The 24862-nt window shown below is 52.0% G+C and overlaps 1 protein-coding gene across 5 annotated transcripts in view; it reads right to left on the bottom strand.

Annotated features, from left to right (window-relative positions):
- Positions 1–417: 417 nt before the first annotated feature.
- The window catches only part of ZNF362 (zinc finger protein 362), a 36960-nt gene continuing 12515 nt past the window's right edge, over positions 418–24862 (bottom strand). For 2 of the 5 annotated variants that reach the window (XM_081225617.1, XM_081225619.1), the window contains exons 2-8: positions 18153–18216; positions 17740–17986; positions 14246–14567; positions 13303–13527; positions 4169–4247; positions 3894–4052; positions 418–858 (exon numbers count right to left, since the gene is read on the bottom strand). In XM_081225617.1, coding sequence (XP_081081743.1) covers positions 742–858; positions 3894–4052; positions 4169–4247; positions 13303–13527; positions 14246–14567; positions 17740–17986; positions 18153–18215 — 1212 coding nt within the window. In that variant the 5' untranslated portion in view covers position 18216 and the 3' untranslated portion in view covers positions 418–741. Of the gene's footprint in view, positions 859–3893; positions 4053–4168; positions 4248–13302; positions 13528–14245; positions 14568–17739; positions 17987–18152; positions 18217–18963; positions 18983–21761; positions 21793–23633; positions 23760–24862 lie in introns of those variants that run through there. The other 3 variants (XM_081225616.1, XM_081225618.1, XM_081225615.1) reach the window with 3 other exon arrangements.

The following is a 24862-nucleotide window of genomic DNA, read 5'->3' on the forward strand; positions in this document are numbered from 1 at the left end:
TTACCCAGCCCACCCCACCCCGTTTCCCTGGGCCTGCACCCAGCCCAGCCAACACTACACCCTTTGGTCCTGTGGACCTCCCGGCCCCTCTCATTTCGTCTCCTGAAGACTGGGTAGCCCTGGTAGCTGCCACATCCCTCTGCTCAGTGATGCCCAGGGCGCAGCTCTGGAGGCTCGAGCTGGCACCCAGGGGCAAGCGGCTCACTCCAGCTGCCTCCTGCCCCTCCCACCTGGGGGCCCCCTTTGCAGTCCAGAAACCCAGGCTTGAGCCTTCCCCTCAAGACCTGAGGCCGTGGCAAGATAAGGTCCCACGCTGCCCTCTGGTTCTCTGTGTCCATCTGTCCGGTTCTTTTAATTTCTCGGTCTTAGCAGCACCAACTTCTTGGCCAATAAATATCTTTTTTGTTATTTCCAAAACAAACTTAAAAAAAAAAAAAAAAAAAAAAAAAGAACAGTGAAGCAAGTGAAGGGTGGGGAACAAAAGGAAAACCCAGCAGAGAGGTTCAAAGTGCTCTGAGATCGTCTTTGGATGCCACCAAAACAGTCCAGAATCTTGCAGTTGGCCTGGCCGCCCCTGGAGCTGGACTGGGCAGGGCTTCTGCGGCCCAGGCTTTCTGGAAGGTCAGGAAGGTCATGAGAGAGCTCGGCTGTTCCTGGAGGGCCCCTGGAGGGAGTCGGGGCCTGGTGCTGCCTGGGTCTGTGTCTGCCAGTGGGCAGGGCGGGGTGGCGCCTTGCATCGGCTCAGATGAGGGAAATTCGCACCGGGATGCCGGGGGACTCCGTCCTCTGGGGCGAGTGATGGCTCACCAGGTGCTCCACCACCGTGTGTTTGGACATGTGCTTCATCAGGTAGGTCTCCTGTGGGCGGGGTGAGATTCCGAACTTACAACCCACTGCTGGCAAGGGGTGCAGGGGGAGCTGCAGTTCCCACAAGCGGCCACTGGAGGGCTCCTTGGTAGGTGGGCCGGCTAGTGCTGGACAGCCACAGCTTTGGGAGGTCAGATGGGCATCAGCATCGGTTCTAGGGATGCTGCATCTCTGCCAGCAGTGGGGGCTGGCTTATTTACCAGAGTCCGAGCCCACAGTGTGCTGACTAGAGAGCTGGCAGGCACCAGGCTCACCCCGCAGCAGTGCCCACCTAAAACTCCCTAGGGCCAGGCCAGCTGCTGTCTACCAACTGGCTGCAGTGGAGTCCTGTCCGATTGAGCATAGCTGCCCCCATCTGGCTGGTTCTCCCAGTGGGGGCGAAGCGGTAGGCCTCAGTTGACCCTGGCTCTGCCATTTCTCAGCAGTGGAATGTTGGACAAGTCATCTTATCCCTCCAAGCCTCAGTTTCCTCCTCTGCAGCCAGGGATGGGGAAGGAACAACCTCAAAGGGTTGCTATGGTGATGTGGGTAAAGCTCTTAGCATGCAGTAGGGTTGAGGGGACCACTGCTTCCCTTGTCTCTACATTTCGTTCTAGGTGGTGATGGGAGCCCCAGCCTCTGCACCCCCATGCTCCATCCTCCTTTGGGAAGAAGTGGGGCCTGATCTGATTGGTGACTTTGGGAAGCTTAAACTGGGCATGCTCACCTCATGCCCTGAGCACTGCCACAGACTCTGCTAAGTCTGACCTGAGGCACCCAAGTCTGGGTGGGCGAGGTGACCCAAGGCTCACCTGCAGGCCCACAGGCTTTCACACTAAGGTGGTGCTCTGGTTCCCACCTGCCACTCCTTGGCCTCATACCTCAGCTTGCTCAGAATCCGGCAGAGGAAGCCCTCAAATGTGGTGGCAAAGCACTATCAAACAACACCGAAGGGCAGCAATCAGCAAAATCCAAACTAGGAAACTGTTCTTCAATGAGTAAATTGCAAAGAAAATAAAGGCAGTGTTGTTGAGGTGGGGTGGAGGACCAATAGTTTAAAGATATATTGACCCAGTGCAATGTGAGAATCTTATTTGGATCTTGATTAAAAAATAAAATTTATAATAAAATTATAAATTACGGCATCCATGAGACAAATGAAAATGTGAATACCACCTGGGTATTTGACGATATTAAGGACTAGGGCGAATCATTTTAAGGTATTATAAAGGTATTGTGGATAAGTTCAAAACAGCGTCTTTATGTTTAAAGACACAAAGTGAAAATTTTCAGATGGAACAATGTGATGTCAGTTTTACTTCAAAACACAGGGATATGGATGAGGCAGGATAGACTGATGCCAGGCTCTGGGGGCTGATGGGAACACGAGGGCTCACTATTCTAAAATGTTTCTTTTATGTATTAAAGTAGTTTAAAGGTCAATCCATTAATATGTCTTTTTTTTAAAAAAAGGTAATTATTCTTGTTGTGTGGAGCCCAGTCAGGCCCAGTTCAGGGTGGGGCCTCAAGCCAGGTGAGATGTGACAACCCCTGCCCCCCAGAGTTCAGATCCCCTCTAAGAACCATGGCTGTGACCGCTGGCGGCCCCTCCTCTAAGAGGGGATGCATAGAGGAAGGTGCAATCCACGCGCCCCTCTCCAGCCAAAGTGAACTTTCAAAACTACCCTCCTGGACAGTCCCCTCCCCATGGGTCCCCACTCCACCCGGAAAAACATCCAGACTCCCTAACAGGGACCGACAGCCTCGTGTGACCTAATTTTCCTTCAGTTCCTGGAACATACCGCGACTGTTCCACGTCGGGGGTGTTTGCATTCCCTGTTCCCCTGCATGGGAAGTCCTTCCCGCTCCACGCCTGCTCACCTGGCCAGTCACCTTCAAGGCTTCCTCTAAATGTTACTTCCTCATACACCTATCCCAGCCCACCTCCCTTCCCCAACTCCATTTTGTCCTCCCTGCAGCTGCCTTTCAAAACATATGTTTCCCTTTTTTCCTTTACAGCAGTGGTTCTCAATCAGAGGCAAATTCCCCCCGCTCCCGGGACATTTGGCAAAGTCTGGAGGCATTTTCAGGGAGGGGTTGCTAGTGGGTAGAGGCCAAGGATGTTGCTAAACATCCTATAACGCACAGGACAGCGCCCCTCGGCAAAGATGTCAACATGGGCCGAGGTTGAGAAAGCCTGCTTAGAGCAGTTACCACGACTTGTCATTACATATCCACTTATGTGGTTACCTGTTTAATGTCTGTCTCCAGCAGTGGACTCTAACCTGCCTGGGGGCAAAGAATATGTCTGTTTGATTCATCCTGATTCCCAAGTGCCTGGCACAAGTGTTCAGCAAACGCTGGGTGAATAAATCATTGTGTTAGCTAAGGTCTGTCAGGCGCTGACTCTGCCAGCCAACAGCCCTAGAAGTTAAGGACTATTACCTCTTCCATTTTACAGATGAGGAAACTGAGGCTTGGTGATCTGCCTGGGTACACGTGGGGGTCTGTTAACCAGAATATTTGGATACACATAGCCAGAAGGACACACAAAAATGACTCACTTGGACTCCCTCTCCTGGGTGTGAAAGGCCCTTGTTTAGGAAAACTCCCATCCAGGGATGGAGGACTGGCACCTTTCTGGCCCTGTTTGGGCCTTTGCTGGGAGATGAAGGTGGCTCTGGGCCAGGTCACTGTGCCACCTTGTGGGCATGACGGGGGTTGCAGCTTCCCCAGTGAGGAAAGGTCCTTCTCCCTCCCTGGCTCTGGGGAGCAGGTTGCCAGCGCCTCCCCGCCCACCACCCCACACTGCTTGGAAGAAACCACGTCTCCAGAACCCAGGCGAAAGGCTGCCTGGGGAGAGCTCGGCCTGAGGCAGCCGAAAACAGAACTGGAAAGCAGAAGCCCTGGCTCTGCCACTCACTGTGATCTTGGGAAGTCACTGCCCTTCTCCCGGCCTCAGTTTCCTCGTCTGGAAAATGGGAGCGTCAGTACAGGTCTGAGCAGGCCGGGAAGAGGGAGAGGCTCCCGGGGGCCCCCGCACTCACCGAGGTGTAGGCCCGCCCGCACATGCTGCAGCAGTAGGCCTTGGCATGCTTGATGGCATGGGCCGAGAGGTGGATCTGCAGGGAGGCGGAGTCCGAGTAGGCCCGGTAGCAGTTGGGACACTTGTAGGGCTTGTCCTTGTTGTGCTGGCGCTGGTGAGACTGCAGGGAGCACAGCAGGGGTCGGGAGCTGGCTGGACTCCCCCAGCCCCACCCCCTCCTTAGGCTCCCCTGGGGAGGAGGGGCTGTGCACCTGGCGGAGGCAGGCTGGCACTCACCTGGAGGTTGGAGAGCTGAGTGAAAGCCTTTTCGCAGCCAGGATGTGGGCACTTGTAGGGTCTGTCGCCTGTGTGGATTCTGCAACAGGCAGCCCAGTGAGGTGGCGTCCCTGACAGGTCCCCCAGGCCAGCTCCAGCCCCAAGCCCTCGGCTAGCCTGCACACCCCTCTGGCCCCCAAGCCTCCCAGGCTCCCCGCTCCACACACTCTCCCCAGAGTGAGCCCCAGGCAAGAGCTGGGACTTCAAAGGCTACCCGTGTCCTTTCTTCTCTGGCCTCCCACAGCCATTCTGTGACCAGAGCCTCCACGCTCCCCACAGGGCCCCGCTGAACCTGGCCCTCCGCCAGCACCCACTCAAGAGAGCCCGCCCAGGCCCCCGGCTAATCATGGCAGTCTTGCTTTGACAGCATTCTGCCCCTCTTCTAAAAAAGCCACCTGCAGACCACCCACTGAAAAGGGCAGATTCACAGCTTTGCCAGGACCTTCCCTGCCCACCCTGCCTCTTTCTCTCAGGAGACATCACCCTCTTAATTGGCCCCCCATTTCTATTTCCTGCCTCTTCCCCACATGGCTACGTGATCACCCCAGCTACTGAGAGAATGCAGGACAGGGTGGCCCTGAAAGTCAGCCTCTGTGTCCTTCCTGTGAGCCCCTTTTTGTCCTCACACTGGCTCTACCATTTACTAGCTGGGTGACCTTGGTCAAATCACTGAGCCTCGGTTTCCTCATCTGCAAAATGGGTATAAAAATACAGTCCTTACTTCACTGGGCTTTGTGAAGATTCCATTAGATAATATGTGGAAGGGGCTTAGCCAAGTACTGGCACAGAGTCAGGACTCCATCACCACTTGCCAGTATTACTACTATTCATTCATTTAACAATTATTATATCAGGCACCCATGTGCCAGGCACCACCCTGGGTGCTTGGAACATATCCGTGAACAAAACACAAAAAACCCCACTGCCCTGTGGAAACAATGAGCATGAAATAAGTTAAGTAAAGTGCGTGTAGAAGGTAAAAAGTGCTGTGAGAAAAAGCAGAGCAGGTGAGGGGGGTCGTGAGTGCATGGGGTGGGTGCAATGTTAAATAGGGTGGTCGGGGTCCTCACTGAGAAGGAGACTTGGGAGCAGTGACTTACAGGCTGATGGCCGGGTTTTCTGTTGGCTGTTGCGGTTTGCGCTCATCTAGCAGCCAGGTGAGGATGGAGGAGGATCGGGATGGGGTGTGGAAATGGGGCTTGGGAGCGAGGCGCACACACCGGGGCGGGAGGCCCTCCCTGCTCTCCTAGGCTTGTCTTCAGTCACCTGCTTTGGCAAACCCTGTGCCAAGCAGGTAGGTAATGAAATGCAGACTGGACCTGAACTTCTTTTGCCTAAGCTGCCGATCAGCATTAGGTGGAGGGAGAATCCAGCTCTGACCACCTGGTCTGGCTCCTTCCCTAAAGCCACAGCCCGCCCTGGGTTTGCTCCGCCCATCAACAGACTTGTCAGACAAACTAAGGTCCCCCAGGCCAGGCCCCGTGCTGGCCAGGCTGGAATAAAGAACACTCCCTGCCGTCGGTAAGCCCACGAACTTGACTGCCCACTATGAGCAGTGACAGTCCGAATTCCACAGTGTGCCATTCGAAGCCCTTCACATGTGGTTCGGCCTCACCTCCCTGCTCCTGCACCCTGCGTCCTGGTCAGAGGACCATTTCTCATCTGGCAACCACAGCTGATCGATGCTTCTGCCCGCCACCCCTGTGCCCTGGCTGCATCCTCAGCAGCGAGGCTGCCCCTCCTCTGTCTCCTCTACTAGACAGGGAACCCCAAGGGCAGGGATGGCTCATCTCAGGCTGCATGGAGACAGGCCAGGTGGAAATGGGCTGGCCCAATTCTGAGGACCCCATTCTACCTGCACATTTGGGGGTGTCACATGTTTGGGGACATCACCCCAGGCTACGGCACCCCATCTCTACAACAGAAGGACCTTAAGGGTCATCTGGACCGGCTCCGCCTGCTGCCAGAACCCCTCCATTTCATTCCATCCTCATTCCCCTCCAGGGCTGTGGAACTCGGTGGCGGAGGGGACCGAGGGACCCCGGGACATGTGCTGATTTTGTTTTAAATTCCGCAACGCCCACCCCAGAATCCTCGCCTCCCACTGCTGCCCAAGTCATGCCTCTTCCCTGCCCCAAGGCTTCAGGCCCACCACCTCCCTCCACACCCCCCGCCCCAGCATTCCAAGTCCCTTCCTACCTTCCGTCTGGTATCCAGGCCGATCCTCTTCCAGGCACATTTTCCCCCCAGCTAATGCCTGGCTAAAACCCAGACTCCTGTCCTCAGTATAAAAGCCCCTTGATCGTGGCAGCCTTTCCTGACCCCCCAGACTAGACCTGGCCCCTGCAGCCCACCCCTGAGCAGAAGTCTGTGCGTGGGCACGTATTTTGTCAATGTCTAGTCACTGTTTTCTAAGCTGCCTCCCTCCTTGAGAGCAAGAATGCCCTTGGTCTCGTTCACCACCATCATCCCAGGGCCTGGCACAGGCTCAGCAGAGAGGACTCGGTACATAGGAAGGTGAGTTCTTTCCCCCTGAAGTCAATTACTGACAATAGTAATAGGTTCCACATAATCAACAACGCCCATTCCTCAAGGGTATTTCACAAGTGTTTGTTGACTGACCCACGGATGGTTCTCGAGGGACATCAGGCCCTACCTCAGGACCTTGCTCCTCTGGCCTCCTCCCCAAGTGCCACAGCTCCCGGCCTCAGCCTCTCCCCTCCACCACAGCAGCAGCGCAGGGACCTGACCTTGTCATGGTCTCCCCCACTGTCTCTCCCTTTTCCAGGACAGAATCCAAATCCACACCCCCCAGCAAGTCTCTGAGCCTTTGATCGTGCCGCTCCTCCTGCTGGGAACACCATTCCCATCTTTCATGAGAGAGGGCTATGGACCCTTCAACACTCAACTCTGATGATCCTCTCCAACCTCCATTACATACTTCCCCCTTTCATGGAAGTTTTCACATCCACCAGCCTCCCGGTGCATGGTGGGAGTTCCTTTGGCCCAGAGCCAGCCTCTGACCACTGACCTGTCATTATGCATGGCAGCCAGCACTGGGCCTCAGAAGGGCTTCAGGGAGCAAAGTTTCCCCCCTGATAACTGGCCCCTGAGCTCTTCACCACTGAATTTCAAGTCAAGGCCAAGCCCTCAATCCCAACATCAGAGTCCTCTCTTTGCAGGGCATCACCCCACTAGGGGGGCACCCAGGCCTGACTCCCACATCTGTAGTGACGGGGAGCTCACCACTAACTCCAGGCGCAGGGAAGCTGAGCTGAAATCGGGGCCCCTGGGCTGCTCCTTCACCTCCACTGTCCCAGCCCTACCCCGGGGCCCCGAAGACTAGCCCTGCTCTCCTGCCTGGACCTCGCTCCCACCTGAGTTTCTTCTGCAGCCAACATCCCCAGCCCCTTCCCTCCTCCAAGGCGGGGCTGCTCGTCGGTGCTCTGGCTCACATCTCGCTTCTGCCTCCTCTTAGTGGTGTGGCCTTGGCCAAGCGATTGTGCCTCCCGAGCCCCAGTTTCCTCACCTCTAAGACGGGGATAATAATAAGGACTGTAACTCACTGAAAGGGCGTTCCTAAGACAGTTTCACACTGTTGGTTTTGGTTTGGTTTGGGTTTTTTTGGCCGCACCGCACGGCTCGCGGGATCTTAATTTCCCGACCAGGGATTGAACCCGCACCCTCGATAGTGAAAGCGTGAAGTCCTAACCACTGGACCGCCAGGGAAGTCCCCCCAGTGTTAGTTTTTAATACACTCATGTCTCTTTAAGACAAACAATTTATGAAAAACACAAAGGGGGAATTTATTCAATGTTTAAATAAAATTATCGAGGATTCATTAGTTATCATTTATCCTTTATTTTCCAGGTAATAAGCGGCACATTATATTGAATGGCTTCAGTCCCACTGTGCTTTGTAACTAAAATGATGGTAGATACAGTGACAGTGGACCTTCCTCGAGATGGCTGCCTCTCCGTGGCACTTTTCAGATTTGTTATTTCAGATTTGTAAGGACTTTATGGACACCTCATATGTAAACACCTTATTTACAGGGCTGGGCACTTAGGAGCTCTCTGACAAGGAACAGTTGTCGCTAGGATGTTTTCACCATCATCACACTTGAGAAAACCTACCCCTGCCACAATTATCACCACACATGTACACAACATCGTACAGCCAGAAGGAAAACACAGGCAAAAACCACTCCGCAGCCTGAATAAACAAACAAATCCAGGATCACTTTGTCTAACATACGTTCCCCAAACAGGTAAAACGTTGAGCCCTTTCTTATACCTTACTAACTCCTTCATAACACAGGGTTATCCCCTGACTTCGGCCTCGTGATATCTACAGATGTGTGATCTTATCCAGATGCTAACTGCACGAGACTACTGCTGTATCTCTACCGTGAACAGACTCACTACAAATTCCTGTTAATTTTCCCCTTAAATACATGTATTTATAATTTACAGGGCCGATCCTTCTGAAGTCTGGATTTCTGCAAGCACTTTGCAAGTCACCTGCTTTTCTTGTCTTGCTGCCTTCCGTTCATAGACAGAGGTCCCACCAAGATGCTCCAGAACTGCCAGCGCCGTTCAATTACGTGAACCGCCACGTGCTCCCAGGCACATCTGTCTCGACTCCTAGGGGGATCCTGCTCAACCTGCTTCTAGCTCTATTTTTATTACTTGACCGGGGCTGGTTCTGTTTTGACATGACCTTCTTTTACCCCCTTTATTACTGGCATAACGTTGAGAAAATGGATTTGATTATATGCCCTGTCTGGTTCTCTGTCAAGGGGCAAAGAACAGGAGTCTCTGTGGAATGGGAGAAAAGCAACCTGGAATCTGGTTGCTTCTTTATGTTTGGTTTTTTTTTGGTTTGTTTGTCTTAAGGATTCTGGGACTTGTGGGCACTAGGGACACCAGCCTCTTTGTCACTGGGTTAGGACACATTGGTTTAATTATATACGCCACTGCCTAATGACTAATAATTTGTCTCTAAATGTTGATAGGACCCTCTTATGTTGCTTGTTTGGTTTCCAACTGCTATGAACTCAACTCACTCAAAAGAAAAAAATAGAGGGAGAAAAAATTTGTGCCCTCAGGAACAGAGAGCAATCCCTGAACAAGGAACGTTCTGATAAAACACTCTCCCCTTGGGCTTCCCTGGTGGCGCAGTGGTTAGGAATCCGCCTGCCAATGCAGTGGACACGGGTTCAAGACCTAGTCCGGAAAGGTCCCACATGCCTCGCAGCAACTAAGCCTGTGCACCACAACTACTGAGCACGTGTGCCACAACTACTGAAGCCTGCATGCCTAGACCCCGTGCTCTGCAACAAGAGAAGCCCCACTTGCTGCAACTAGAGAAAGCCCACGCACAGCAACGAAGATCCAACACAGCCAAAAATAATACATAAATTAAATAAATAAATGTAAAAACACTCTCCCCTCAAGGGCCTGTTAATTTTTTGTTGCTTGTTTGGTCATGGTCTTAAATAATATTTTCAAACAAATGTCTACTTCTGAAAACACTGGGATTCTTACTAATTATTACTTGCTACTGTGTTTGTTTATTTCCTACCAGACTGATGCTCCTGTTCTGCCTATTCTACCAACTCTGTGCTATAGCCTTTCTCAAACCCAGGCCCCACCTTCAGAATAATAAAATATCAAGGTAACTTTTACACCCAGATGTGTTTGGAGTTTCCAGCTGGCCACTGGGCAACACCAAAGATTTGCTCCCCTGCTTTACAAAAGCTCCCAGTGAGGGCATGTTTTGTATTCTCCACATCCGAATTAGCGAAACACTAGAATGAGAGCTGGCCTATGAAGTGTCTAGCATAAGAAGGTTGGCAGATCAAAAGAAAAGAAGCTCAATCTCCCTGAGTTAATTTTATGTGTGTGTATATATGTAATTACATATAATTCACATAAATATAATATATAGTAATATCATATATAATATATAATTGCATATAATATATATGTGTACTTCTTAAGAGGGAAGAAACCTAACAACTTGTTTTCATGTACAGGGACTAGTACCATTAGTATCCACAGAGAACTGTCTTTAAAAAGATTTCTTTTCTAGATTTAACTATGCTTTTTAGTGCCAATCATAACACATGCTTTATGAGATCAATTAAAAGACCATGACAATGTGTCAACACCCCTGCTGCCTATAATATGCTCTGAATCTGAACAACTGGTCATACATTATACCTTAATAGAGGCCTCTATTCTCCTCCACTCTGATATTGTTGGTTATATAATAAATGACCAGAGTCATTTAGTCTTATCAACAGGTCTGGTTCCCTCCCTCACACTTGCCTCAAGGCCTGTGCTTCAGGTCAGAGATGGAGTCTTCTGAAAGAAACATCAAGAGCTGACAGCCTCAGCAGAGGACTGTACCAGTACACTTGGCTCTTTACACTTTGGGAAGAGACATGGGGCACAGGCTTCCAAGATGACCCATCACCATGACCAGACACTGCGCAAGGCCAAAGCAGGAACCAAGTCTTTAGTCCAGAAGCAGGCAACTTTGCAGAGCAGACTAACTTCCCCAAGACTGGGGAACAGGAATTATGACCTAGAACTGGATGGAAGTGATTTAATTGTGGTTAATGTTCTATTTTCTAACGGGCATGTGAGAAAGCCCCTTTTTATTTTCTTTGATCTATCCCTAATCTTCAATTTAGGAAGCTATATTTGAACAAACTGGAATAGGATATTCCTTAAATGGTGCCTTGCTCCAGCTAAACCTTCAGAATTTGGGGGGGGGGGGGGCGGGGCACGGCAGGAGGACTATACAAATTTAACATAGATATAAACTAATGAATTACCAAGGAAATTTTTAAATAATGGTCCTATTGAGAAAACACTATTGGCCTTGTCTACAAAACTACTCAGAACAATTGCTAAAAAATATTCCAAGTGCCTTTACTGAGACCTTTTCCTTTTTCTGACCATTAGTTTCTGTAAATAGGTTCACTAAGAATCTGTCCTCCTTCCTAACAGGATATAATTGGGTAAATCAAATTTGTAACCATGACCATGCCAGAAATGTCACATTTAAAGACAAATCTGATTTAATTAGGCATGACAAGCCTGATAGTAAGAAACAAGGCCTGTACTTTGTAAGTGGGAATGCAGCCTCCCCAGGCTTCCAGGAAACTGAACTGAATCTACTCCATGGCTTGTGGAATCCTTGCCTTTCAGGTTATGGGGAAAGTCATTCCTGCTAGCCCAGAAACACTGACAAACTTGGGATTCTCCAGAAAGATGGTACTCTTCCCGTTACAGGTTGTATAGGCACAACCTGACAAGAGGTGAATTGGATGGATCTTAGATAGGAACTTAGATAGATCTTAGATTAGATAAGATGATAAGAGAAATTTTTTCACACATACAGATTAAAATTATGACCTGGGGGCTTTACAAAATCTCCTGACAGAAGTTAACTCTCAAACCCTGGGGTCGCCTGCTCTAATTTTAGTAACCATACAACCAGGAGGACTCTGTTTGTTTGTTTGTTTGTTTGTTTTTGCAGTATGCGGGCCTCTCACTGTTGTGGCCTCTCCCGTTGCGGAGCACAGGCTCTGGACGTGCAGGCCCAGCGGCCATGGCTCACAGGCCCAGCCGCTCGGCGGCATGTGGGATCTTCCCGGACCGGGGCACAAACCCGTGTCCCCTGCATCGGCAGGCGGACTCTCAACCACTGCACCACCAGGGAAGCCCTATACAACCAGGAGGACTCTGTTTATTGATCAGCACCTCATTACACACACCTATGTCCATAAAACTAGCCAAACTTCAAAAAATAAATTCATGACAAAATCAGAAAGTTTCTGAAACAAATCTACGTGGTCAAATCCATGCCTCAGGAGGCATGGAGAAAATCAGACTGATGCCACCCTGCCCGCTATCCTGTCATTTGTTCCTTACTATCAAACCTACTGATCATGCCCCAAAGTCAGAGAAACAGACAAAACATCTTGCCCCCTGGGGTAAAGCAAACAAAGACAATGGAGAGAAATGAGTAAATAACAACACCACCAAACAAAACCTAAGGTCCCTGTGTCTAGCCTTAGTGCCCAAAATAAAGAAAGCCTTGAGCGCTTTCTGTGAGTTACAGACTCCACAGCAAAAACAATTTTATCCCTGCCAATGCTGATATTGGCAGACACACAGCCGTGCTTATAGATATGAGAACCATCATGTGAGAAAACTGCTGTGTTTCTTCCCCTCTGAAGAGATGAACTGTAATTCGGTAACCTTTAGTTTATTTATTTAAATACCTATGGTATTTTTATTTGGCGAGCCAGTCTTTCTGATGTCTGTACTCCCCTGCAAAAACCTCTTTCCTTAAAGCATGTCTATCTCTGCATCCCCCTTTCATGCTTTCGACTAGACGGTACACCCTAAGAGGGCAGGAATCTGTGTCTGTTTTGTTCAGTGCTGTAGCCCTAGCACCTAGGGGCGTGTCTGGCATACATATTTACAATTCATCTCTTGCACATATTTGTTAAATGGATGAATCATATGCCCTGTAAAAGCCAGTTCTATTTATTCCACAAATATTAAACATATGCCTCAATGTTTATTATGTGCCACCCACTGGGGATGTAGAAACGGAGGAGACCAAGCCCTTGCCTTCAAGAACCCTCAATATATTGGGGGTGGTGGGCAAATAACCCGGCAAGTAGGAGACAGTCTACCCCTGCTGGGATGGGGAAGCCCAGGGCCTGTGGAACCAGCTCAGGGGGGCCAGGGAGGACTTCCTGGAGGAAGCTTTACTGAGAGATAGATAGGAGAGGGCCAGGAAAACAGGACAAAGGAGGGGGAGGGTGTTTCAGGTAAAGGACACAGCACGTGCAAAGACCTTACAGGTGAGCAACAGAGGGAAGTGATGTCCACAGAGGCCATATCATAAAAGGCCTCGAATGACAAGCAAAGCAGTTTGGTCTTGACCCTGAGGGCAACGGGCACCTAGAGAAGGTCCTTGTCCCTCCTTGCACCAGGTCCATGCACCAGGTGCAGGTGCTGAGCTGAAACTGGCTGCATCGGGGCAGCACGAGGCCGGCCACTCACCTGGTATGCTGTTGGAGGTGGGAGAGCTGTCGGAAGGACTTATCACAGTAGGAGCAGTGGTAGGGCTTGACGCCCAGGTGGATGCGCAGGTGCTGGGCCAGGTAGGAGGCATTGGCAAAGGATTTGGAGCAGTGCGGGCACTTGTGGGGCTTGGCCTCTGTGTGCGACTTGGAGTGGATCTGCATCTCAGACTTGGTGAAAAAGGTCAGCGGGCATACCTTACACCTGTGGGCAAGAGGCAGGTTCATACCGGGAAGATTCCCGCCCCCGCCCCCGGCCCCGTGCCTGGACATCTCAGGGGAGACCCTCTACGTCAGAGAGACCTTGCACCAGGGACAGAGCTCTCCTGGGAGGGCCCAGGGGGCACGGGCAGGCCCCCAGCCTGGACACCCTCCAATCTGGAGGCCAAAGCTCTTCCCCCTGGAGACAGATTTACAGCAGGCTGGGGAGCAGGCTTACACCTCACAGGGAAGAGCGGCTGGTGACTCATGGTTCTGGGGGAGGGGCTCCAGCACTCCTGATGAGAGGTTCTCCACCCTGGCTGTACTTTAGAATCCTCTGCGGAGCTTTCAAGAAAGCCTGACCTGGGGGCCTCCGCATGTCTACCCCCAGCAGGTTAAATCGGAACTTCTGGGGGTGCACTGGCATTTTTGGAAAGCTCTCCAGATGATTCTAACGTTGAGCGTTCAGAACACTGCTTGAAGAGTGTAGGAAACAGACTCTCGACATCCCAGGCTGTGGTGAGGGCGGCCCCAGACAGAGACCACCTCTGAAGGGTTGTGGGCGGGGCGAGCCAGGAGACCCCGCCCCTCTGGACCGTAGCCCTCACCCTCTGCCTGTGGGGCCCCTCTTTGCAGTGCCCCACTGCTGGGCCCCTGCTGCAGCCTGAGGCACTGGCCTCTAACCCAAGCCCACCTGGACGCCCTCCCACCGAGACCCCCACCTGTATGTCTTGCCCTCCTTGGCAGTCTCGCCCGAGGCCAGGATGGGGTAGGGGACTACGAGGACAGGCGGTCCCCCTGGATTCTCCGCCTTGATCTTTTTTCGGCCGCGCTCGGACTTGGGGGGGCCAAGCAGGCCGTGGCCCTGGATTGTCTTGATGGAGTCCAGGAGGGGGGGGCTGGTGATCCCTGAGATGAGGGTGGGGGACGAGGCGATGAGGCGGCTCTGGCTGGTGGTGGTGGGTGTGGATGGGGTGCTGGTACCCGTGCCCGCACTCGACTCAGACGTGCTCACAGCCGGGGTCCGGGAGGAGAGCCCCAGACCTGCGAAGACACGGGGGTGGGGCAGGGGTGAGGGGCAGCTGCAGAGGCTGGCTCAGTCCCCATCACCCAGCTGTGTGACTCTGGCAGGTCACCAGCCTTTCTGAGCCTCCCCTTCCCTTTGTAAATTATTACTCAGGGGTACAAATGAGAACTGTGTATGTGTAAGATTCCTTAGATACGTAAGGACTAAACTGAGTCCTATTATCTGTAACGGGGGCAATTTGGAAATCATTCCAACAAAAAACAAACAAAAAAAACCCTGAGGCACAAAGATGTCCACTACTGTGTTATTTATAATAGCGAAAATTAGAGACAACTGAAGTATGCAATATTAGGGAAGGGCTCAATAAACTGTGATCTCCTCTACTGAACATTAACTGCCCATTAAAAAGGAGATTATGTTTGTAAAAGAAAGGAAAATTTTAAGGCGCAGAAAAAGTTAAGTAGGAGATGGAGATGCACCAAAATGTGATATGGATGGTAGAATTAGGAGTAATTTTAAAACAATTTTTTTGGCTTAACTGTACTTGCTGATTCTTTGACAAAGAACTTTTTCCTTTTTTAAAAATTTCTGTAATAAAAGTTATTCTTTTAAAAACGAGGGGACTAGAAACATTTACAACATCAGGTAAAGTACACAAAAAGATGAAAATGATATCTATCACATGGTTAAAACTATGCTTTTTTAAAAAAAGAAACCCAAAATTTGTGCATTGAAAAAGATAATATCCAGAGTTGGCATCAGTATTTTGTGTGTGTTTCATACATGCTGGGAGTGTACGTTTATCAACCTTAATGGAGGGTGGTTTGGCAATAGTTTATTAAAATTTCAAATGTACAAAACTTTTGACGAAGCAATTCTAATTCTAGAAATCACCCATAGATATTTATTTGCACATGAGCACAAAGATCTGCGTACTTGGACCTTCCATACAAAACTGTGATCAGACAAAACTGGACACAACCTGCTATTCTCAGCAGGGACTATGTAAAGAGATGTGGTCCATCCTCAATACGGAGAACAGGGAAGCCATGAAAACAAGAGAGATGTGCAGTGACGTAGAGAGAATGCCAAAACATGCTGCCAGGTGAAAAAGTAATAAACCACACACACAGTATGAACCCACCTCTTTAAAAAAACACGCATCCAAACTACATATTTATATACAGATAATGTAGGTGTGTGTGAAAGCACAGGAATAGATCAGAGAAGAGACACGCCAAAGTAAACTGTGTATAAACTGTGGTTCTCTGTGGGGAGGGAGAAGAATTTGTTGGTAAAAGGAGATATTCATACTTTATCTGCTTCCATATTATTTGAATTTTTTACCTGGTGAATTCATCCATTTTTTACATCTGTGATTAAAGGATAAAATAAAATAAATTATAGAGAAAACATATGAAAATGCTAACAACAGTAGGACGAGGGTTAAATTTTTTTCTCCTTTTAGCTTGTCTGCAATTTCTAAATTTTCTATAATGACTATGAGTTACCTTTATAATAAAAAATGCACTAAATATGTTTACGATAGAATGGTGAGTAGGAAAAGAAAGTTCAAGTCATGGGTACAGCCCTACCACGAGCTCATCAGAACACGTCCGCATGTTAAAAAACAAAACAAAAAAGATGGAAAAGGAAGGAAATAGATTAAAAGGCTCTCTAAGCTGCTGGGTTATGAGCTGGGGATTATGAGTGATTTTCTTTTTTCTTAGTTTCTCTTCTTTCCAAATTTCCCTTAATATGCTTATATTACTTTTTTAATATTACTTTTATAATGAAACAATAAATTTAATAAGGTCATAATAAGGAGGGATGTGCAGAGGGTGGCTGTGGCCTGGTGGGGAGGCTCACGGGGCCCCATGGCTCTTGGGCATCTCCGAGAGGCAGGAGGGAGAGGCGGAGAGAGGCACAGGCATCTGGCTGGCGGCGGGGCCAGCCAGAGGAGGAACCACAGCCCAGATACAGTGGCCACTGGAGAAAGCCTGTCCACCAGGCTCTGAGGTGGGCACCAGGCAGCCCAGCCTCGTGACACTGCCTAGGATGTCCCCCTAGCCCCCAGCCTCAATCTATCCAAGACTGGGCTCACATCTTTCCCCCACCCCGCTCCCCCTCCTACGACTCCATCTCACTGGCAGTGCCTGGGAGTCTCCCTTGCCCCCTCCCACTCCTCACCCCCTACACCCAGCCCAGTACCAAGCCCTGTCCGCTCTCCCCCCTCAACAAACCTCACATCTGTCCCCTTCTCTCCATCCCTCTGAGGCTGCCTTGTCCAGGCCACCACCCTCTCCTGCAGCTCTCCCTGCCACCGAGCCAGTCTCCACCTTATAGCCAGCCCCAGCTTTCTCACCCAAATCTGAGCATTTCCCTCGCCTACTTAAACACCTTCCACGCTCCCACTGCCGGAGGGTGAAATCCAAGCTGCACAGGTGGCCCCCAGGGCCCTTCACAGTCTGGCGCCTGCTTCCTTTCCAGCCTCAGCAGAACCGGTAGAGCAAAAGGGTTCACACATGGGCTCTGGAACCACACTGCCTGCCTCTGCCTCTTAATGGCTGTGAAACTGGGCCTCAGTTTGCTCATCTGTTCAATGGAAACGTTAGGGTGAACCACACGCGACTGTTTCTTTAAGTCAACCTAACAGTAGCCACCTCACAGAACGGCTGGGAGTAATAACTGGATACTGGTGAACATAAACAGGTGCTCACCTGGAGTTAACTGCCATATTATGACGGTTATCATCATCTTTTGATCTTCCCGACCCGGACACTGTCCTACCCTTGCTTTCTACTCGCTCTGCACATGTTATTTCCTCCTGCTGCTCCGTTTCCCTAGTCAACCACCAACCCTTCCTTGCATAGGGACTCCTCCAAGGAAGTCTTCCCTTAACCCTCACCCCCCAAGTCTGGTTAGGGCTCTCCTCTGGATTCCTGAAATAGCTACGTGGATTTGGCTTCCTTGGTGAACCCCCGACGGGCAGTGACCCAACCTCATTCCATCCAGGTGGCTTAGCCGGACGCTACGTCAGGGTACAGGATGGAAGGAAGTCTGGAAGCTCCACCCCCGCCCCAGGCCCTGACTGCCCGCCCCGCCCCGCCGCAGGGTATACTGGCCACGCCCCTCCCAGGTAGTCTCCGCCCAGCCCTCACGAGCACCCCCGACCCGGCCCCGCGGTACCTGTGACCGTGCTGGTGGCCGGCCGCGCGTGCAGCGCCACGTCAGGCTGCGGCACGGCCTGGGGGTGCAGCCCCGGCACCTGCTGCAGCTTGGGCAGCGACATGACGGCCTGGCTGCTGTCGGCCGGCGCCGGCGGCACGAGGAGCGGCTGCTGCGACGAGGCCGACGTGGGCGGCAGGTGAGGCGGCCGGATCTTCTCCGCCATCAACTGCTCCTTGATCTTGTTAATCAGGACCAGGTTGTCCAGCTGCGGGCGGGAGAGGAGAGGTACTGACGGCGCTTGGGCCGCCGGGCCACCCGCGAACCCCTCACCCCTCACCCCTCGCCCCGCAGGCCGCAGCCAAAGCCCGGGGCAAAGCAAAGCAGCTCCGAGAGAGAGGGAGGGTGGCGGGAGGGGCGACGCTCCGTCTTACCTGGCTGGGCATGGTTGGAGGAGGGGGCCAGAAGTAGGGGTTGTTAAATCGAGGCTCGGCCATCCTGCGGGGAGAGAGCGACTGTCACAGGGAAGAGGGCCCTCCCCACCGGCCAGGGGCGAGCCCCCATCAGCTACACCCACTCAAGTCTGGGCCAGCGTCTGGGATCCCTGCCCCCGTGGGACCCTCACCCCGCAGCGGAGCAGGCCTCCTACCAGGCCCAGAGAACCACATCTCCAGGCTGAAAAGTCTGGAATTCAGGTGTCCCACGGTGGGCCCCAGAGAGCAAAAGTCATATCCAAAACAGAGTACTCCCAGCTCCCCCCACCCCCCGCTCCCATCACCGTGATGCCCGCAGACCAATCCCTATTCCCCCGCCCCCCAAGGGCCCTGGGCTGCAGAGCCAACCCTATGGATTCCACACAGAAGCCTGCTGTCCAGAGACAAACTGAGAGGTCCTGGGGCAACTTTGTAAATAGCCACAGAGCAGAGGCAACTGCCCCTCCCTGATCCCTGCCCTCTGGCCCCATTAAAACACAGGGGGCAACTTGGGTCATCAGATACAGCCTTTCTGAAGGGCAATTTGGCAGGATGATTTACAGGGACCCAAATGATTACAGTATTGACTTTTGACCAAAGAAACCGTACCTCTGGAAAGTTATCCTCAAGAAACAAGCATGGCCAGAAACATTTTCCCTACAAGGATGTGTCGGAACACTGTGCTTAAGGAGGGGGTTGAGGAGGCCTGAGGCTAGGGCAGTTTGGGGCTCTTCAATAGAAGTTATGTGAAAATCCGTCTGGTAGCCCTCACCTCTGGCAAGTTCCTGTGCAGTTAAAAGGGCTTTTCAACCAGGGCAGTATGAAGGGTGGGCCTTCAAAGCTATCTTTGTCTTCCATAGGGTTCAAGTCTTTCTGTGACCCTAGAGCAAGTCAAGAAGTGACTTATAGGGACCATGCTGGACAGAGGCATTCCATTAAGTCTTGCTCCCTATCAAATTTCTCTTATTTATCTCTCTCTTACAGAAATTACTAACTAAATGCCTACTAGTATTGGTTGCTTAAATGGAACTGTTTCTTATGATAGGCAAGGCTGAAATGAAGTGGCTTTAAGCTTTTTTCCTAGCCCTACAAGTGGGAGAAGCCCCTACTGGAATCGCAGGCAGAGGGTTTCAGGAAAAAGCCTTCAATAAGGATACAACCTAATCAGAACACTTTAAGAAAGATCTTTTATATAAGTTATCTCTCGTGATCTTTACTTGAGAAGTAGGCACAGGAGGTATTATCCCATTTTATAGGTGAAGAAACTGAGGCCTGGAGAGAAGGAAAGAGACCTGTCCAAAACCGTAGGGCTAGGGTGCCAGAGTCAAGACTAGAAATCAGATTTGCTCAAGCCAGTTCCTCTGGGGAACTTGCTTTGCAAACCCCAGTCCTTGGTGGAACAAATATCCACATGCAGACGACTCAATAACTGTATGCAAAAGTCCTTGCCTCTCACTCCCAGCCTGGGGGCCTGCTTGGGGTCCAAGCCTGGCCAGGCTGGGACTCAAGAGTATCCTCCTCTGGGTGGCTGGGGCAGCTCTAAAAGCCCTCCTGCTCCCGCCACCCACAGAGACCAAGCTGCACTTCTCTCCACCCATCCAACCCTGCCCATCCTTCACAACCCAATACCAGAAGCACTTCCTGCCTGGAGTTCTCCCTGACTGCTCCAGATCCCTGGAACTTCTCCTTTCAAAGAAAGACCTCAACACAATAAAAATCGTGAGAAGGCTACCATTTACTAAGTGCCCACCTTGTGCCAGGCATACTGACACCAAGAGGCAGGTACTCTTATCATCCCCATTTTACTACTAAGGAAACTGAAGTTCAGAGAGGTGGAGTGACTTGGTCAGGGTCACACAGCAAGTAAGCAGAGAGCTGAGATTCTCACTCTTATCTGCCTGACTCCAAAGTCCAGCTCACCAGTCCCTTAGCTGTTCAGGGGGAAGGACAAAGCATACTGACTGTAGGATTGTGAATATGTCCTGTCTTAGGATGGCATAGCACCCACTGCCCATCCACCCAGCAGCCTCAGACCTGTCCCTCCCTTGCTGTTGTCCACTGGGGAAAACGTGAAGGGGTCTGAGCTGTAAAGCCAGGGTGAGGAGGCTCCAGGGCTGAGGGGAAGAGGAGCTGGGGAGCTGCCTCAGAGAGGCCTGGGAATTGGATACATCTGTCTCGTCCAGCTTGGCATCCCCGGCACCCAGGCCCAGAAGGTGATCAACATGAGTTGTGTGACAGAATGAATAAATGAAGAAATAAATAATCAGAATTATTTTAAAGACAGTCCCACACAGTTACCTAGCACTGCGGACAGTGTACAGAGCCCTCAGTACCCAGCAGCATTCTCACCAGGGCCCCAGGAAGCAGGGAAAATCTTCACCCCCATTTCACAGAGGAAGAAGGTAGGGCACCAGGAGGGAAGCACTTGCTCCTGGCCACACAGATGGGGAAACAGGAGGGAGTGCTGCACTGCAGTGCTGGGCATCGGCTCTCTGAGCCTCGGTTTTCCTCATCTGTAAAATGGGATTGAAACAGGCCACGCTGCTTCATTCCTGCCCTGGCCCAGGATTCTGCCCACTGTACCCGACTGTTCCTCAGACAGTTCTGGGGGAGCTGTCCTCTCCTCCTCTTCAGTTCAATGCCAAGTCAAGGCTTCCCCAAACTCCACCCTGGCCAGGGAGGTACGGGGTCCCAGAGCTGGGATAGAGCATCCTCTCTGCCACTTATCAGGCCCCTGGTCAGCCAGGGACCACCCCTAACCCTGGTTGGGGAAGCAGGCACACAGAGGGGAAGGGTCTGCCCTGGGTCACATAATCTAATCCGCACAGCCTCTGCTTCATTTCTCTGTGTCCTTCTCTGGCTGGGCTTAAGTTCCTTAATGATTTGGTCAGTGACCCAGGTACTGGTGTACATCTACCCTGTGTCAGCGCAGGGAAGGCAGGTGGGGGCAGGGGGGAGCGTCTGCTGAGCCCTTACTGAGTGTCAGGCACATTGCCAGGTGTGCATCAAGAGCATCTCACGTGAGCCCCCAACGAGCCTTCTAGGTGGGTGTGCACCTGTGCAGCCCTGGGACCCGCGTGACAGGGTGGCCGGGGCCGGGCTAAGCCACGCAGACCTCGTGTTGAGGGAGAGATTTTAAGCAGCAGAGAGACTGGTCAGTGTCTGTTTAGGACAGATGGACAGGGCAGAAGGGCATGCAGGCAGAGGCAACAGTTTGAGCGGACATGGAGGTATGAAAGTATAAGGCAGGTTTGGGACAGTGGGCAGCCACCCACTGACACCAAAGAGAGCTGGAGAGTGGTGAGAGACTGAGGCCAGCCAGCAGGGCCCTGAATGCTGCTGGTGAGGAGGCATCAGGCCGTGTGCAAGCCGGGGAGCCTGAAGCTTGGAGGCCCGAGGTTAGAGGGAGGAGTCTGAGGACAGCGCCTAGGGCGGAGGAGCCAGGCCGGCTGGGCTGAGTGTGCACATCGGACAGGCAGAGGAGACGTGCAGGAGGCTGGGGAGGCCATGCAGACTGGGCTTCATGCCCCAGACAGAAGCCAAGACTGTGCTTTGAGCCTCGAGACTCACAGCCCTGATCCTTGCAGTAGGGCGAGCAAGCTGTCATTCTGTCTTTCTTGCTCTAAAAGGTGAAAAAAGTTGGATGGGTCAATGAATGAAACACCTCCTAGAGCCGCCCACCCACCCCCATCTGCCCATCCATTCGTTCTGGATACATCCTCTGGGCCAAACTGGGAACCGGTGCTGGGGAACCGAAGGCAAAGAGAAGAGCCCTGCCCTCTGGGAGCCCTGAGCTAAGGAAGGAAGCAGACACGTGACCCGCAAGCCTCTGCAAAAAACTTTTGCCTGTGAGGCCTGCCACATGCCACCAGGGACCTCCATGCGGTCAAAGCCGAAGGGCTACCTTCCAGTCCTGTCCTTCAGGGCCTCCCGGCCACCTGGGCCCTTTGAGAAGATCTGTGTGCCGTGAGCCCTGGGTCCCTCATCTTCTCAGGCTCTTTCCCAGCTCCCACCCCACACAGCCTGGGCTCCTCAGGGTGGGCGGGAGCTCCTCTCTTCCACTAGCCTCAGTCCCTGGATGGCCCATCCACTCTAGGACTTTAAATACCAGCCAACTCCCAGGTCTCCACCCCCAGACCAGGCTGCCCCCTGGAGCTCTAGGCCCACCTTCCAGTTACCTCCCTGACCACTCATGGGCTGCTCAGACTCAGCAGGCCTGAGCTGGGCTTGCTCTTCCCCTAGAATATGTACTTCTCTAGCGATCCCCTCTAAGCGGGGCATCGCCATCTGCCCAGATGCTCCTGCCACGGACACTCATCCACAGCACGTCCCCTCCCTCCCCTCCCAGCTCAGATACACCAGCAGCCACGTCTTCGGGATTCCACTTCCAAACTCTCTCTCAAATCCACTCCATCATCTTCACAAGTCCTAGCTACTATCCCCTCACCTGGACCACGGAACAACCTGCTTTATTTGGAGCCCAGTGCACCCAGGTTCAAATCTTGGCTCCAAAACACCAGCTGTGTGATCTTGGGCAAGTCACTTGCTCCTGCCCGCCAAGTCAGGGATGAGCAGCCCAGAGCACAGGATGGAAAGAAAGGATCAGGGAGGACTTCCCAGCGGAGGTGATACGTGCTTTAGGTCTTAAAGGATGAGTGGGAGTTAGCCGGGCAAAGAAGGAGTGGGGAGCATTCCTGGCAAAAGCAGCAGCCTGCGCAAAGGCCCAGGGGGTGAGAAGCAACACAGTGTGTGAGGCGAGCTAAAGTGATCAGTGTAGACCAGGAGACAGGACATGAGGCTCGAGCCAACGGCCAGGGTCAGACCTAGAAAGGCGGTTCCAGAATCTGAGGCCAGGAGTCTGGACTTGAAGCAGTAGGTGACAGGACAGAATCTGTGGTTTAGCGAGGCCCCTCTGACTGCTGAGTGTAGGCGGGCCTGGAGAAGCCAGGAGAGGAGGCAGTGAGAGGGAACTGGTCGAAGGCCCCCAGGGATGGAACGGAGATGAGAGGCGGGGGCTACCCTGGGCCAGGGAAAGGGGTGACCAAGGAGGCCTGGCTATTTGGTTAGAGCTGGAGGCCAAGGAAGCATGCAGGTTGCCCTCCAAGGTGTGGCCCAGGAGGTCCTCTGGACACCGATGCAGACAGACAGAGTCACAGGAACATGCAGACAGACAGCACCAAACTCCAACAGGCCAGATCTGTGGTCCCAAACATGGACAGATGGGGACATGGCAACTCCCATGGGCAAGGGACCCCACAGCCACCGGGACAGAGTCACAGGTGGATGCTATTACAGGAGGGTGAGCGCACACAGCCCTCAGGCAGACCTGGAAGGAGGCAGTGAGGGGCACTCGGGGAAGTTGGGATGAACACAATTGCCTTATTCCCCCAAAGAACAAACCCCTCATTGACAGATTTCAACCTGGAATCACAGGCTCCTTACCTAGAGTGTCCTTTCCCACTTGGTGAACTTCTACTCATCCTTCAAGACCCAGCTCAAGTGTTCCCTCTTCTACGGAGCTTTCCCTGAACCCCCAGTCAGTCACTTCCTCTGTGTTCCCAACAGCACCTTGTATATGGGAATAACAATAACAATAATAATAATAAATGGCAGCTACCATTGGTTTCAGCACCTACTACTTGCCAGGCACTGTGCTGAGTATGTTACACGCATCATGTCACTGAATTTTCCCAATGGCCCTGTGAGATGTACATTTAACAGAAGAGGAAACTGCAGCTCAGAGAGGTTGACCAACTTGCCCAAAGTCACACAGCTAGCAAGTGATGGAGTTAGGACGCCACCCAGATCTGGTGAAGCACTACAGGGCTGATCACACCCTGGTGCGGTCATGTTCCCCTGGGTGACTTCCCCACCAGACTGTGAGGTCTTCACAGGTAGAAGTGGTGCTCATTCACCTCTGCCATTCCAGCATCTAGTCCAAGGGGGTCTCAGAAACTCTTTGTAGAATGAAAAAGCACAATAATACCGATTACCTTTTCCCGAACACCTAAAATAGGCCAGGAATGGCAGCAGGGCATTTTACAGCCATTATTTTATTGTTGCAATAGACCCACTATACATAGGAGGAAACTGAGGTCCAGAGAGGTTAAGTAACTTGCCTGAGGTCACAGAACTGAGTCTGGATTGGAAACCAGGTCTATCCATCACCCTTTCCCAGGACGGTGGCCTCTGAGGCCAGCCTAGCAAGCTCCACAAAGGGGCAGAAGGGGCAGGGGCACTGAGGAAGGGGCACACCAGGTGCCAGGCCCTGCCACCTGGGGAGGTTCAGGCCTAGACAAACAGACACAAAAGAAAATGAACAGCCCAAAGGGGAATGTGATTAGCCTTGCCCGCTGCAGGACAGCAACTTTTGTCCCACCTACCACATCCCCAGACCAGCCCAGAGACATTAAAAAATGAGATCTGCCCAGACCCCATGGCCACAGGGGGACTAGCTCCCGACAAAGCAAATGGGAGAGAGCAGGACCCAAAACTGTCCGGATACTATGATTACAAGGAGGCAAAAATAAAAACCTGCGTCAGAAAAAGCTGCAGGGAACCACGCCCAGAGGGAGGCTGGGAGCGCTAGGGGAGGCAGCTGGAGCTGATCTGGGTTTTTGTCTTCGTTTCTCTAATTTTCAGATACTCTGCAATGTTGTTGTTGCTTTTAT

This window comes from Mesoplodon bidens, assembly GCF_964165515.1.
Source record: "Mesoplodon bidens genome assembly, chromosome: 2".
Lineage (NCBI taxonomy): Eukaryota > Metazoa > Chordata > Mammalia > Artiodactyla > Ziphiidae > Mesoplodon > Mesoplodon bidens.